The 15,742-nt window shown below is 43.9% G+C and overlaps 1 protein-coding gene across 3 annotated transcripts in view; it reads right to left on the bottom strand.

Moving 5' to 3' along the window:
* Window positions 1-15,742, bottom strand: part of hlcs (holocarboxylase synthetase (biotin-(proprionyl-CoA-carboxylase (ATP-hydrolysing)) ligase)) — a 36,608-nt gene that overhangs the window by 13,489 nt on the left and 7,377 nt on the right. For all 3 annotated transcript variants that reach the window (XM_018755522.2, XM_018755521.2, XM_018755520.2), the window contains one exon: window positions 9,679-9,950. In XM_018755522.2, coding sequence (XP_018611038.2) covers window positions 9,679-9,950 — 272 coding nt within the window. The remainder of the gene's footprint in view (window positions 1-9,678; window positions 9,951-15,742) is intronic.

The raw sequence follows: 15,742 nt of genomic DNA, 5'->3' as shown, positions 1-15,742 counted from the left end.
AGAGTATTCCAACTCATCGGTCAAGTAATTTCTTTGACAGGTTACACTCCCAATGAAAAGAATCGTGTGTATGAAGTTCTGTTTCACGAAAAGAGTCATTTGCGCTGTTCAAAGGAGGTCATTTCTGCCAACGACCAGTGCACTTTCTGCAGGGGTGGCACTGACCTTCTGTTGTCCAGCTAGTACTGAGCTGTCAGTACTATTGCTTTTTTATTTAACTACACTTTTACAAGTGTTTTGGTGTGATATTTATATATTCCAGTGTCTTCTCCACTACTTTGTTGTTTGTATGAGGCTAGTCTCACATTGGGATCAATATATTTCCATCCATCCATCCATCCATCCAACCATTCATCCAACCATTTATCCAACCATCCATCCATGATGATCTATTCCAGTTTCAATGAGCCAGTGAACTAAAAGTAAGACGCTGATTACAACGATTTCCATACAGCAGCCACAGTGTCCATTCCTTCTTCAAAAATCTGTCTCCAGCGCTTAGAGTGGGCAACAGATCACCAGCAACACATAGTCAGTTCATGTCAATCTCCAGCTCCGGTAAGCAATCGGACCAGGAGGAGCATGATATCCCATTCACGTTTGAACCAAGTGTTGCTAGCATTTTTAAATTGTCAGTTAATATCACTGATTCAAACAATTATGTCTACTTCCAATTAAATACTTTCTAACATTACTTATGCATTTTAGAAAAGTTTATAGTGAAATATTTTTATTTCTAATAATTTGCATCATGTCAGAATTACCAAAATAAAAATAAAGTGGGATACTTTTCAACCTCTTTGAGGAAAATTGAATGAGATTATTATTATTATTAATAATAATAATAATAATAATAATAATAATAATAATAATAATAATATCACCACCACTATCATGACCTTACCTGATAGTTATATGTAAAGCAAAATAAGATACCTATTTTTTTAAACCAAGGGGACTGTGCTAGAGCATATCCGTATTCCCTGTATGACCCATGCTGGGACTTGAAGCCCTCATATGTTACAAGTCCACGTCTCTAAGAACCAAGCCAACCACACATGTTCAATGCACTTTATAAATATAGGCTTCCTTCACATAACAGCTATATAACTTATTCCTGATAATCTGCTCCTAAGATGAATCCCTGCAATTAATGACTATTAATTTAAAAGGCAAAAATAAATATGTTCCTAGACCATGAAATGTTCAGTATATTTTTTCACTGAAGAAAAGTGCAAAATTTCAAAACTCCCTTCTTATTTTAAAACAGAAAAAATATCATTCCAAACCAAAAACAGAACATAATAACAGAACCTAACAAGGCAATTCTCATAATTTAATTTGTGTAATCACTTGTAACACCCCTTTTTGCTCTTCATAAACCATCATTTGCAATATACTAAATCTCACATTTTAAAACTGATAAGTAAGGTTTTTCGTTGCCTCTTTGCCTTTTCAGCTTGTTTTAGCACCTTATAGAAACCTTTTGTTTTAAGCCTCATTATCTTTCAATGATAGATTATGGCTTTACAATATTACAAAAAGTTGGGAGATTTCTGAACTGCTGGAGAGCAGGCAGACAGCTTCAAAACAACGCATGTAGAGGGGAAGGGGGGCTTCTCAACTTGTCTGAGGCTCCACACTAGCAACTCATTTTGTACTAAGATTTCTGTTTTTGGTTTCTCATAAGGCATTTCTCGTAAGCTGGGTATGTAAATTTCAGGACAAAAATTGCATGTGTTCATAAGTGTTAGTTATTGTAGTGCGATCCGTCACGAAGACTGTACCAATGTCCAAAAAAAAATCCAAGACTGGACCACCACTGAATGTAATGCATGTCTTAACAAACCTTAGAACATCAAAAAAAGACAGGATAGAACCTTAAGCAAAAAAGCTTACAGTTGTGTGTTGCCTTTATACATTACATTAAGCAGTCAGGAAAAACAAGTCCGCTAGGAGCCACAGACACTAAAAATATGATACATGTCATATCAGCAATGGTTTAAAATATGAAGGAGCAACGATGTACGAACACAGCTTTGATTTAGGTATGTGCAAAGGTGCAGTGAACAGCAGGTTCTCTCTCTCAGACTTGTACACACAAACACTTTGACAAGTTCTAAGGCTTCCCTCAATCCTTGGCCCAAATTTGCGCACATGCTCCGTCATAGTCGTCTGGATAAAGGACACAGCGTACAGTGAAGCTGCCTTCTGCACCAGCCTGAGCCGCAAACCTTAACCCTCAGCCCCTTTGGCAGCGATGCCCCTCCTGCCACCAGCCACAGACTGAGAACGTAAACTCCAAACACCAGTTCACCGACTCGAGTCTCCCTTGCACTCCGATGACATAGCGCAGAGGAGCACAAACCGGCACTGGTGCTCCTGCAGCCATTACAGCCCACGGATCCATTTCACCACCGGTAACTGGCCAGGGCTGGAGGGGAACCCTTGTCTCCCTCATAATTACAACAAGCAGGGAACAAAGACATACAAAGTAGCACGTCTATGGGATGAAGGGCTGGTGGGGGTGGTCCCATCTCCCGGTGGAGGATCAGAGCTTTTCAGTCAAGACACCTCTTTGTTTGGCCTTGGGGAGATACCCTCTAGCCTTCCTCTAAAAGCCCTTTGTTGGGGCAGCCAGACCCAGAGGGTCATTTACCCAGGCCTGGAGGGTCAGAGGATAAATGGCCACCACCCAAGTCATCTGTATGACAAGTGGATAGAAGTGGTAACACACACCCCGGACAGGGAATGTTCTCATTGCAGGATTAGTCCAGCAGTCACCTTGTTGGGGGACTTGCGTGCAGCGAGACGACAAAAGAGGGTTTTACTTCCAAAGGATCGCCGTTCCCACTGCTGCCATCCTAACAAAAAAGATTATTCTGTCATTTCACATCAAACGCAGCGGATGAAGACGTTTCCCAACGGCATGCTTTCCTGTCAGACCCAGGACACAAATGAGAAAATACTCTCCTTTTGTAAAACCTGAAAGATTATCCTAATGTACCATTTAAAAGAACGTGATGTTCTTGCTGCTGTCGACAACTTTGAAGATGGTGGCAAAAACAGTGTAACAATATAAAATGAAAATAAAAACGTCCCCAAGCATTTTGGTGGTGCCAGCGTTTAATTTCACAAATGTGTCATTTATTCTAAAATGAAAATGATTTTTACAGTCTGTCCTTACAAAATCAGGCAGACACGGCTGCAAGTCATTAAGGCATTAAAACAAAAGCCTTTTTATCGTCTCATAATCCCCTTTATTTGGCAAATTCCAATATCAGCAATCACGAAAACTGCTTCTCAAGTACAATTGTCATCCAATATAAAAGCTGCATACTGCTCAAATGAGGAGCTCCCTAAGATTATTCCTGACATCAATGCTTATTTTAAAAAACTGGATTTGCAGTTATTAGCATAAGCATGTTTGTATTGATCATCCTGAAGCCAGACTGTTATGATCAATATAGTCAAACTAATCTGAAAATGTGATTAATTGAGCTAATCCTGTTTCCTGAAGTCTCCGAAAATTATTATTTGCAGATAGTACCCTTTTGGTGTAATCAATGGGAAATGGTTTTCATTACCCACAATGCACTGGGGCAGCCAACAGCGACGCTTTCTCGTACAAAGAACGGCTTTTAATGGAAAACCATCACAGGTATGAAGCTGGAGCCAAAATAATAATAACAATAACATAGGGGATGCGGTGGCGCAGTGAGTTTGGGCAGGGCCTGCTCTGAGGTGGGTCTGGGGTTCAAGTGATTGGGGTGCCTTGGGGCAGACTGGAGTCTCATCAGGGGTGTATCCCCTCCCCTTCAGCCTTGTGCCCTGTGTTGCCAGGTTAGGCTCTGGTTTGCTGCAACCCTGCTCGGGACAGGCGGTTGTAGACTTGTGTGTGTGTGTGTGTGTGTGTGTGTGTGTGTGTGTGTGTGTGTGTGTGTGTGTGTGTGTGTGAGAGAGAGAGAGAGATATAAGAATAATAACAACAACATACATACAATCATTTAAACAGCAGAGCTATGTTATACATACATATTCTAAGGGCAATTCAGTCACCGATATCCCTGAAACATGTCTTTGGACTATGGAAGGAAACCAGAGCACCCAAGTTCCAAACAGTACTTCACCGAAATAGTTTGAGTCCTACCTATCAGGTAGATCCTACTAAATGATCTGGCAGGGCTCCAGATCATCCCCTCAGCCCCTCTCTCAACTAGTGTTCCACAGGGCTTCGGTACTGGGTCCCTTTCTTTTCTCCATCTACACTTCTTCCCTCAACCCTGTCATCACCTCCCATGGATTCTCTTACCACTGCTATGCCGACGGTACCCAGGTCTTCCTCTCCTTTCTCCCCAGAGCTACAGACATTTCCTCGCACATCACCTCCTGCCTCTCAGACATATTTGTCCAGATATCTGATCAACACCTAGAACGCAACCTCTCTAAAAGAGTTCCTTCAAAAACTCTGTAAAACCATAAAACTTGATCATTTCACCTCCTTGATCGGCTAAGAACCTCGGGGTAGTGATCGACTCAAGCCTGTCCTTCTCTCAACATACTGAAGCCCCAAACCCAGTCCTGCTGATACGTCCTGCATAACATCCACAGGATCTGCCCTTATCTCACAACAGAGTCTACACAACTCCTGGTCCAGGTCATGGGGATATTCAACCTGGACCACTGTAACTACCTGTCATAGTGTTCTCATGTATCTCCCCTCCTCTTCTCTCTCTATTGGTTTCCTGTAGCTGTCCTAATCAAAATCAGGACTCTGTTTACAGCCTACACCACCATCAATGGATCTGCTCTCCAGTACCTACAAGACCCAATCACTCGTTACACCACAACCAGACTGCTGCTTCACCTCTGCCTGCTTGGTGGTTCCATGCAAGGTTTTCAGTTCTGGCTCTGATGTGGTTAAATAACTTCCCCCTCTCACTCTGAGCTGCTGAATCTCTTGTTACATTTTAGAAAGGTCTCAAGATTCACCTTTCGGAATAACTTCTACCCTGCTCTCATCAGTGCTCAGTAAACAAGTGTTTGTTTAGTAATTTTAAGTAATTTGCTGTATCACAGAAAAGCCTTTATGCAGCTACTGGTGTGATGTATACTGGTTCATATGGTAGAATGTAACAAACTGACTGTATTTTACAGTAGAATCACGTGTCTGAATCCAAACCTCTTCTGATGTTGATGTAATGCATTCTTTATATTATATTTTTCTCCGAGATATACGTCACTTTATAGAAAAATACCTGCAAAGTAAATATAAACCAACTGAGCTGGGTTCGAACCCCCAGCCCAGGAGTTGTAAATAACCACCGCCGCTAGCTGTGCCTCCATGCAGCCGACTAAACCACTTGTCCTACGGATCAAAGCAAGACACTTCCAACAGGTAATCCGCGTCATTCTCAATTTCCTGTGAGCCATTAGCTTCACTTGATGCAAGTTTAAGCTTTTCCGACTAGGAATAACTGAGCACAGTTCTTTGTTGAGTTCCTCACCTCATCTCCACTTTACACCCTTCTAACACTTGGTATTAAATTGCCCCGGAGCAGCTACTCCTGGCAGCGCGACCCCTGCCTCCAACTCTTTAGTATGCACCGCAGCGGTGATGTAAACTTTTACTTTCGCATGCAGAGCCAGATGTTGCCAGAATCTAAAATGAGGACTTTTAGGCATCTGCTTACAATTTGAGATAATTGGCAGTAGAGCATGCAAGGTCAATTGGAGCAATTTTATTTTATGTACAAACCCGCTGCTGCAGTTATTGTCGATCCACCCCCCGCCCCCCAGAAGAGGCTTGTATTTTTCACAGGAAACAGAACCCTAATTCCATACTGTGTCAGTTTTGATTGTGGATTCCCTGTCAAAACAAACACTGATTGCCTGCTCCTTCACCAATCAGGCCTGGGCAGGCTTTGGCCAGAAGAAGGCCTTGTTCACCGCCTTTCTCTCATTTGCACGTCCCAGAGAGGAAGGTGCACTGCTGCTACAACTGGGAGACCCAGTGCTGTTTATTTTTCTGCCAAGCAGAACAGCCTCTCCTGGTGGGCAGAGCCAACAGTGCCAGTGCGGAGAAACCCCAAGCCTGTCACTGCTCGAAGTTTTTCAAAACATTTTATTTAAAAAAAAAAAAAAGTATTGTTTCTTTGAGATGATTATCATTATTCTGATGTTCAGCCAGCATTATTATGAAAAAGAAGTTGGAATTTTCGTGCAATTATAAGCCTGATTTTTTTTTTTTTTAGCTCAGCAATTCTGGGTGAGTACCAACAGAAGGACCAGGACTTGATCTGAGAGTTTGTAGGTTTGTACATGAACACATTTAGCTCAGTTTGAAAAGTGAAATAAAAATATTGTGTGCAGTTAGAGCGCATTGATGTTTTCACTTGACGGCACTTTGCGCGAAAACCAGCACACGCATGAGGAACGATGGCCCTCCCGGGGTGCGTACGGTAAACTCAGCGCTTCAGGCACAAGGATCAAGTTTTCTAAGACAGGAAAAGTGTCATTAAAGCGCTCCGAGTGCGTTGTGTAACGCGGGGGGAATATCGTGGACCTCATCCTGTCCTCTCACACACACTCGACAAATAAACACTTCCACACATTTAAGAACCACCCTGGCAGCTGACTGTCCTTAACAAAACAGCCCCTATTTTATACCGCTATCTGATTTAACTTACCGGCTTTCCACATGGAATATGACTCAGACTAAATGCTAACGCAACATGCAACCAAAGTAAAATTAAATTATAACGACACCCAGAGGTCTACATCAAATGCAAATAACAGCAGTGACACTGGCCTTCCATTCACTCAGAAGTAACACAGATAATGTGAGTGATGTTGACATAAAGCATAAATATACATTACTGGACAGATCACTACTACCACCCACAGTGTATCTCAGTATTATTATTATTATTATTACTAATACTACATTTACATTTATTTTTTTAGCAGATGCTTTTGTCTAAAGCAACTTCCAACAAACTCTATGTAGTGTTATCAGCCCACACACCTTATTCACCAAGGTGACTTACACTGGCTAGACACACTACTTACAATGGGTCACTCATCCATACATCAGTGAAACACAATACTTATTAATTATTACTATTATTATTATTATTATTATTATCCTCATTATGATTACTATTATTAACTCCTTTAACTGATGGACTTCTCAGAACCAATTTACAATGTTAGGTTTGTATATTAAGCTACCTACAATTATTTACCCATTTATACAACTTGGTAATTTTTCCTAGAGCAATTCAGGGCAAGTAGTTTGCTTAAGTGTTCTGCCACTGAAGCCAGGTCCTACGAGTGTAAGGCAACAGCTGTACCCACTACCCTGCCCTGCACTAAAGGTTAGTTTGGCTAATGGCTGTGAATGGTGGCGAGGGGCAGAGTGGTGCACGACAGCACCAGGCACTGGACATTGAGATTCCAGCCCGGCGGTGACCTTGTGAGAACACTATCCTCCATCTCAGCTCCCTATTATTAGCCGCTACTGGCCAAACAAAGGCCTAATACTCTGGACAAACAGGCGTAAGCCGCCCCTCTCCCCCCTGCGTCACAGAGCCATCAATATTGGCCGTCTTCATCAGTGCCCCAACAGATCGCTTATCCAGGCACTCTGCCCCAAACCAGGGCCGCTGGTATTAATCTGCAGCTTACTGGGCACCCGTTCAGGTCCAACGAGAAAAAAAAAGGGAAAAAAAAAAAAAAACCCTGCCATTGTTCACAAAGTAGAACTTAATGATTAAATTATTTGCAGTTAATTATTGCTCAGGGAGACTGTAACACAATTACTTAGAGTGCAAAGCCTTTTGGTCAAGTTGCCTGAAAAAACACAATATACTGATATTTTCATTAAACAAATCTTCAGATTTTATTAGCAATTATGCCATTTGTTAATACAACTAATCATTTAAAATCTGTTGCTAAGAATTAAATTAAACGATTTGGTAGAAAACTGGAATCTAAACTATATTTAGAGCAAATTAATAATCTTAATGCCCATGGGTCGTTGCAGAACTTTTTCATAAATAACAAAAAAAAATGCCCAAAAGAGCATAGATATGTCATTCAACATCCAGGGAAAATACGTAGCTAATAAATATATAAAGCGTATTACATAAAAAATGTATAGAGCTGTACGACTAAGATAATAACAAGGCACAAGTTTTAAGCATACAGAATCTTTTAGTAATGAAAAGTGAACGCACACCACGACGCCCCAAAAAACAAAAATAAGACTTAACTGAACGGTTTAATTTCTTTTTCTGCCACGCAAAATATGTTGTCACATTATACAGTCAATCTCCACTTCTCATATTGTAGAAAACGCTACATTTAAGACAAGAAAGTTATTTTTCTTGCATTTACACTTAGTCAGGAGTCATTCTCTCCTTTTCCTGCATTGGAAATTTTCCCTTTTGACCTAAATAAACACTTTGTAATAAAGGAAACAGCCTTTACAGAAAAAGGGGAGGCCTAGAACTCCAAAAAAAACAGGGAGAAACCAAGCATGAGATCCTCCTGGACGAAGGCTGATCTCCTCTAACAAGCTGCCCCACGACGGGCCGTATTAGCGTTCGCGAGAACGTGACCCCCGGCGGAGAGAAGAGGAAACCCTTCTCGCTGAACTACGGATAAAACTGCACCGGTGGCACAAGCTGCCCCTTTTATCAGCAAAACCGCAACTTAAAACCATGAATTTGTATCAGGAGAGTAAGTGCCGAGGTAACCTGCCTGGGGCCACTCCAAATGTTGCGCCAAATGCTTGGGGGAACACGGAGGCAGAAGGAGAGTCTCCATCCATCAGCAACCTTCAGGTGGGAACCCCTTTACCATCAGCCTGAGGTTTGCATCCATATGAAAAACAACTGGACCATAAAATCAGTGGCGTACAGTCCACCGAAAAAGGAAAAGGAGTCTCCAGAAGACACTTACGTCAATAACAATAACATTTAATCAGACTGTAACGTGGGACATCTGGAAATTAAATCAATAATCAGGGCATGTGAAATCAGACTTTAGAGATTTTCTTTTCTTTTCCAAGGCCCCGGTCTCTCGCCCTCCCTCTCTCGCTCCCCCCCCCCCTTCTTAGTTACCTTACAACCCTAATGACAACACTGTCAGTTTCAATCACTTCAGCGCAGGTCCAGAATCCATTTTTCAAACTTTATGACAGGCCTAATAGCTTCCACCTGTTTCTGGGATCGCGCCTTTTGACTGGCAAGTCCCCAGTAAGATGTTGAGATGTAGACAAAGACCTCTATTAGGTGTAGCCCGCTTCTACCGCTGTGAGGTCATTCAGGCATTAAATTAGTTCCAGCCCGACGGCCTGCCCCCGTCTCCAGCCCAGCCCTCCAGCCTGAACTGAGAGGCTCTCCCACTTGCTCCAACCCCACTCCACATTCGCTCCACTTAGTCTGCAACAAAACTGTCCATTTCGCACTGGGCAGCTGGAAGCCTTAAATTTACCATCACCCGGGTGACAGGAAGTAGATCGCAGGCTCAAGGGTGTCAACGTGAGTGGCGATGTGGGCGCCGTCATTCTCCATCACACAGGAGTGAGTGACCCACTGCCCGCCCCCCAGTTCAACCCCAGCCCCTCCGCTCCCCTCCCCTCCCCTCCCCTCCCCCCAGGAGCCACGTTACCCTTCCAGCAGGTCCATGGTGGTGGACGTGGTCTCGGCGAACAGCAGGCTGCGGCCCAGGACTCGGCTGTGCAGGTGCAGGCTGTAGGTCTGCAGACTGAACTGCTCCGAGAGGACCTCTGGGGGATCGGTGACCAGGGCCAGCGTGCCCTCCGGTAATGGCGCCTGGGCCTCCGCACATGAAACCGCTTTCAGCGAGAGTTTGCTGGACCTCAGCACGCCCTCCCCGTCCACCTGCATCCTTAGCCATTGCAGGAAGGTGTCCTGGGACTCCTGGTTACACAGAAAAACTTTGGCTTATTTTCAACTGTCATTTTCATTTTCACAATTTGTGCTCGCCACCACACATCATATTTATTCTCCCTGAAGCTTTACTGTCTCGAGTCGTCTATCCTGAACAATTCCACCGATTCAGACGGAAAAATGGACAAGCGCTTAGGCCAATAATGACGATAAATAACTGATTCCACGGTAGCGTCACTGGATGCTTTTTCCACACACGGACAATGCGGGAGCAAGCAGAACTAGCTACAACAAAATTAAGGGCAACATTCCAGGAATATATTTACATGTATTCATTCAACAGACGCTTTTCTCCAAGGCAACATACATCTCATATAAAAGACAATGTGTATATTACAATAGGTGAAAGAGAGACTTGGATGCAGGCGCGTGATACTTATTTACAGTTAGTTTGTTTCTTTCTACCATAAGAAAGAATGTTCATCACAGGAGTAGCTGCATAAAACTTTATTCCTGGTCACCTTCTTAGTTTTTTTTTTCTGGAGATACGTATGAACGTTTGTGCTACTTTGCAGGAGTAGCTGTGTAAAGGTTTATCCGTTGTTTAACATGCATGATCTTAAAGTTATGGTGCGTGAACATTTACGCCTTACATGAACTTAGATCATGGGCAAAGTGAGTCTGGAAAAGGTGAGTGTTAAGACCCTTTTTAAATGTGGACAGAGAATCGGCAGTTCTGAGTGAAAGGGGGAGGTCATTTCACGACGACAGAATATTTTTCAGTTTTGCAGCAAACAGCAATAGTTTTTTTTTTTGTCTATATCAGGTATTTCCATAAATACAAACATAACCCAGCCTTAATAAAGAACATTAAACAAAGATATTAATAAGCTTCTAACTTTTAATCAACCTTACATTGCCTATGAAACCATAAAATACAGATGTTAAACTCAGCATGTGTATGTGATTGAGAAACATTCTGTAAAATAATTTTAAACTTTATGAAAATGAACAGAGAGCAGAGAAATTGCCAACCTTACCTTAAAACATTTTATCAATATTGTGGTCGCTCACTCACACTTTCCAAACTCGCTTGTCCCATACAGGGTCACGGAGAACTGGAGCCTAACCCGGCAACTCGGGGCGTAAGGCTGAAGGGGGAGGAGACACACCCAGGACGGGACGCCAGTCTGTCGCAAAGCACCCCAAGCAGGACTCAAACCCCAGACCCAGGGGAGAGCAGGACCCGGTCCAACCCACTGCGCCACCACACCCCCCTTTGTGGGGGCTCAAACATTCTCAAAGGTAAATGTGTTTTACAGTACCACATCCACTCTCTTCTAATTACATCCTTTGTCAGGCATTGAGGGACACTTCCAAGAGATTTTTTTTTAAACTAACCTAAAGCAGAGAAGTAATGCGTTTACAACACTAATAATACAGTAACACAATGTACAATAATAATACAAAGTCAACACGCAGCACGTGAATGACATTACCATTAAATGCAGGTGTTTGTAAAATACATTAATGACAGAACAGATGTCCAACAATGGCATGAAATTTTCCTGAGGTTTTACAGGACACACACACACACACACACACACACACACACACACACACACACACACACACACTGAAAGCCCACAGGAGTGACAGTCGGGGTGCTGGACACCAAACCACCTAAATCGGGGAGAGCCCACCAGTGAGGGGTGGGGGGGTGTTGTTGTTGTTTATTGTCAGTCCTTGTGACGTAAATGACTGCGAGATAGGAAAGCCCGTCCTCTCGCTCACCTGTGCAGTACCCCCAGCCGCGTGGAAAGTGAGCTAAAAGCTGCAGCAGGATTTGTGGGAAACGTGGCTCCATCCAACCTCAGTCCCCAGAAAAAACCCACCAACCTGTCCCCTCCCCTCCCCCCAGTGCCACTACCAACTGCCCCCGCAACCCCTCACAGGTGGAGCCTGGGCGCACGGAGGGAAACGTGGGACGGTCGCTCCTCTTCCTTTCATTAAACAAATGAGGTGGGAAGAAAAAAAACCGCGAAACCCTCTGAAACCCCCATCTGGCACCCAAATAGTGTGATTAGCAGCAGCAGGTTGTGAAAAGACAAGGATGATAGCCCTAATTAGTTGAAATCCATATTTAGAGAATACAGTGATGGTTAATCAATTAGAGCCGCTTATCTGCATGCCTCAATTATCCGCTTTGTGCAAATTACAAAAGGCTCGGGAGGGGGGGGTTCCCTAGGGCCCAATTCGGCCCCTGTTAACAAGCTGGGTGCGTGGGAGGACGGGCCTGAATGGACCATCTCCCATAGCAGCGCGGGAAGGGACAGCGTTTTTTGTGTGTGCGTGCGTGCGTGCGTGCGTGCGTGGATCTGCGCACCAGCAATTGGGAGAAACACGCAGCTGTCCCTCTGCTACATGCCCATGTCATTTAGACAGCAACACCGTGTTCTTCAGAGCTAGACAAACACATTCTTCTTCCCAATTCATACCGTTTCGTCAGCATACCGCACAAACAAAACAAGAAATAATCAGCTACATGAGTGAAAAACAAACCAGAATTGCCCAAGTCCTTGCCCAAGGAAAAAAAACTGCAGGCCACCTTGGGGTTTACAGTGCGGGGTGGGAAGGCACGGGCCTTCGACTTGGACAGCGCCCAGCACGCTGGACGCCTGTGTCCTCAGGCCCTCGTCCCTCGCTTCGCCCTTCCCCGTGACTTCCACAACAATCTGGAAGCAATCCTACAGGCAGCTGCCTTCATCATCTACAAGTTTTTTGTCAAGGTTATGGGGCCAGGGGTCGACAGGCAACCCTGCCCAGAGACGGTGTGCATAATAACAGTGGAGCTGGACTTTCTTTCGGACCCAAAGATGAGCAGCTCAGGAGGTCGCGATTTCAGCGAATCCCCGCTGTGCTGCGTGAGGGCAGAAAGACGCCCTTTGTGACAGTCACAGAGACCGCGGTGCATGTGACAAGGTCCTGCCACCGGCACAGGCTCTGCAACCCTCACCGATCTGCAGCAATCCTGCCACCTAAAGGTGAAGTCAGAACCCTCCGTAGTACAGTTCAAGTTGCACCATCAAACAGCTAGGAAGAGGAGTTCAACCACTCTGGACACACTTAGACACACCTTCACACACCAGCTGGTGATTTTCTGTACAGTACTGGGCTCCGAAGGGTAAAAGGTAGGTACTGAGTGCCATCTACTGGATGTCCTTGCCTCTTGCAGTGGGGGGGGGGCCTCACAGATACTAGAGCACTGACCAAGCATGTCCATACACACATCTGGAACCCAGTCCCCATCCCGATCAGTGCCCAAATCACTGTGCAAGATATCAGAACAACTAAAAATTAAAATGTATTGTGAACGAAGAGCCCAGCTGGTTATTTAGGATTTCAAATTCAAGTGCTTTCAGATTATGAACAATAAAGGTTGAATCAGAAATGCCGAGTGCCAGCAGATAGGAAGATGACAACAAGCCTTAAACAAGGTAATGAAGAGGCTGTTTCAAAAACACCAGTGAGTTATGTCCACTGAAAGCCATCATTTATGAGCACAATGAGGAGGCTGAGCTACAGCCATGTGTGGTCTGGAAAAGTGTACATTTCCTTAGCCGCACAGCACCTGAGGCCTGTCAGACATAGGAGCCCTAACAGATCTTGAAAAGTCCTTCTGAATTGTCTCAGATGGCTACTCTGCAGTCCGTCTCAGACACTGATTAAAACTCTGTGCAAATTCTTCACATTTCTCTGCACAGGCTCTCAGTGCTGGTGGGTCCATTTGAATGCCAATGTCCAGCAGGCATCACGGATCCAATGTGGTGGGATGGCTGCCCCCTGAATCACGTATTCAGATGATGTTTGTTTTTCTTAATTTCTCTGTTTTTTGGCCCGAGCAAGGTCCACTTAACAAATGCATCTCAAACTGTTCACTGACTGCTTTCTTTCACAATGCAGGTCATAATTGTCCATGTAAATGTTTATCATGGCAGCAGAGTACAGAGTCGGCCCAGACAGCTTACACATATGGAAAACATTTGGGTTCTTAATGCATGCAAATATAAGTCCAATATATGCAACAGCTAACAAAGTTTATATGTCCAGAGGGTCCACGAGAACATGTGGAGCAGCACTGGACGAAAAGACAAACAGTGTCGGGAAAAGATGCCTTTGATCGCGATTCGTCTGCGTTGCCGTGGCTGATGTGGGCTGAAGAACGCTGAGTGGGCGCCGTGTGAATCCTGCTGAAAGCATTTAAATGGTCTCCAGACTCAAGTCAATGAAAGCCGGACGTGTCACAGGTTTACGAGCCTGCGGTGTCTGGATTCCCCGTCCCAGCATTCGATGCATCAAATGGGCCAAAGTGTTACGATAACCCAGCAAAGGCGGAAATGGAAAAGTCTAAAACTAAATCCAAGACACATTGCTGGTTTATATTTTTAAAATAAAAGGAAAGATTTTTTTGAGACCAACATGCGTGGAAAATGATAATTGAAAATTCATTTTTAGACAAAAGAAAAGCTCACTGAATTAGGATCTTATAATTAAAAGTCACATCTTAAACGGTTTTACTGGTCGTTTTATTTAGCACACCACACCCTGATTTAGCAGGTACGCTAACCCCCATCATGTGGTCCTAACTGATTGCTGAAAACAGACTAAAAATCAAAAATTTGAATCACAAAATTACTGATTCCATTATCTGTTATGAAGAAAAATTCCAGTTTGTTTCAAGCCCATCCCAAGTTTACCCTAAAATTATCCTAAATGATGCTTAATATCATAAGGAAAACATTATGTAACACTTTAAAAGACAATGAATAACATATATTATATGAAGATGATGATGATGGTGATGGTGATTATTAGTTTTAACATTATCTCTTGGTCAGCTTGACATTAAAGAAACTGCACTGAAATGGTTTGAATCCTACCTATCAGACAGACCATACCAAGTGGTCTGGTGGGAATACCATTCATCTCCTCAGCCTCTCTCGACTGGTGTCCCACAGGGCTTGGTACTGGGCCCCCTAGTCTTCCCAATCTACACCTCTTCCCTCGGCCCTGTCATTGCGTCCCATAGATTCAAATACCACTGCTACGCTGACGATACCCAGCTCTTCCTCTCATTTCCACCTGGAGCATCAGACATCTTTGAGCGCATAGCCGACTGCCTGTCGGACATCTCTGCATGGATGTCTGATCATCACTTAGAACTCAACCTCTAAAAAAAAGGAGATCCTACACCTCCCAGCTGGTCCGTCTTCCTGTCGTGATTTCTTGATCAAACTGGAGAACTCACTGATTTTGCATACCTCCTCAGCTAAGAGTCTAGGAGTAATGATTGACTCCAATCTGTCTTTCTCTCAGCACATCAAACCCACAACTCGAACCAGCAGATACATCCTGTATAACATAGGATCTGTCTCTATCTAATAAAGGACTCTGCGCAACTACTTGTTCAGGCCATGGTGACATCCCACCTGGACTACTGCAACTGTCTCCTGTCTGGCCTTCCAGATACTGTCATCAAACCTGTAATGGTTGATACAGAATGCTGCTGCACAAGTTGTGTTTGAATTGCTGAAGCATTCCCATGTATCTTCCCTACTCCTTTCTCTGCATTAGCTTCTATAGCTGCCCAGATCAAATTCAAGACTCTGGTTATGGCCTACAAAAGCATAAATGGAACTGCTCCCTGATATCTGCAAGACCTAATCATTCACTACACCCCAACCAGACTGCTACGCTCCTCCACCTCTGTCCACTTGGTGGTCCCACACACACACAGAGTCCAAAAGCAAAAGCATGAAGAC

Source organism: Scleropages formosus, chromosome 4 (assembly GCF_900964775.1).
Source record: "Scleropages formosus chromosome 4, fSclFor1.1, whole genome shotgun sequence".
Lineage (NCBI taxonomy): Eukaryota > Metazoa > Chordata > Actinopteri > Osteoglossiformes > Osteoglossidae > Scleropages > Scleropages formosus.
The sequence above is the reverse complement of the archived record's forward strand: the minus strand, read 5'-3'. Positions and strand labels throughout refer to the sequence as shown.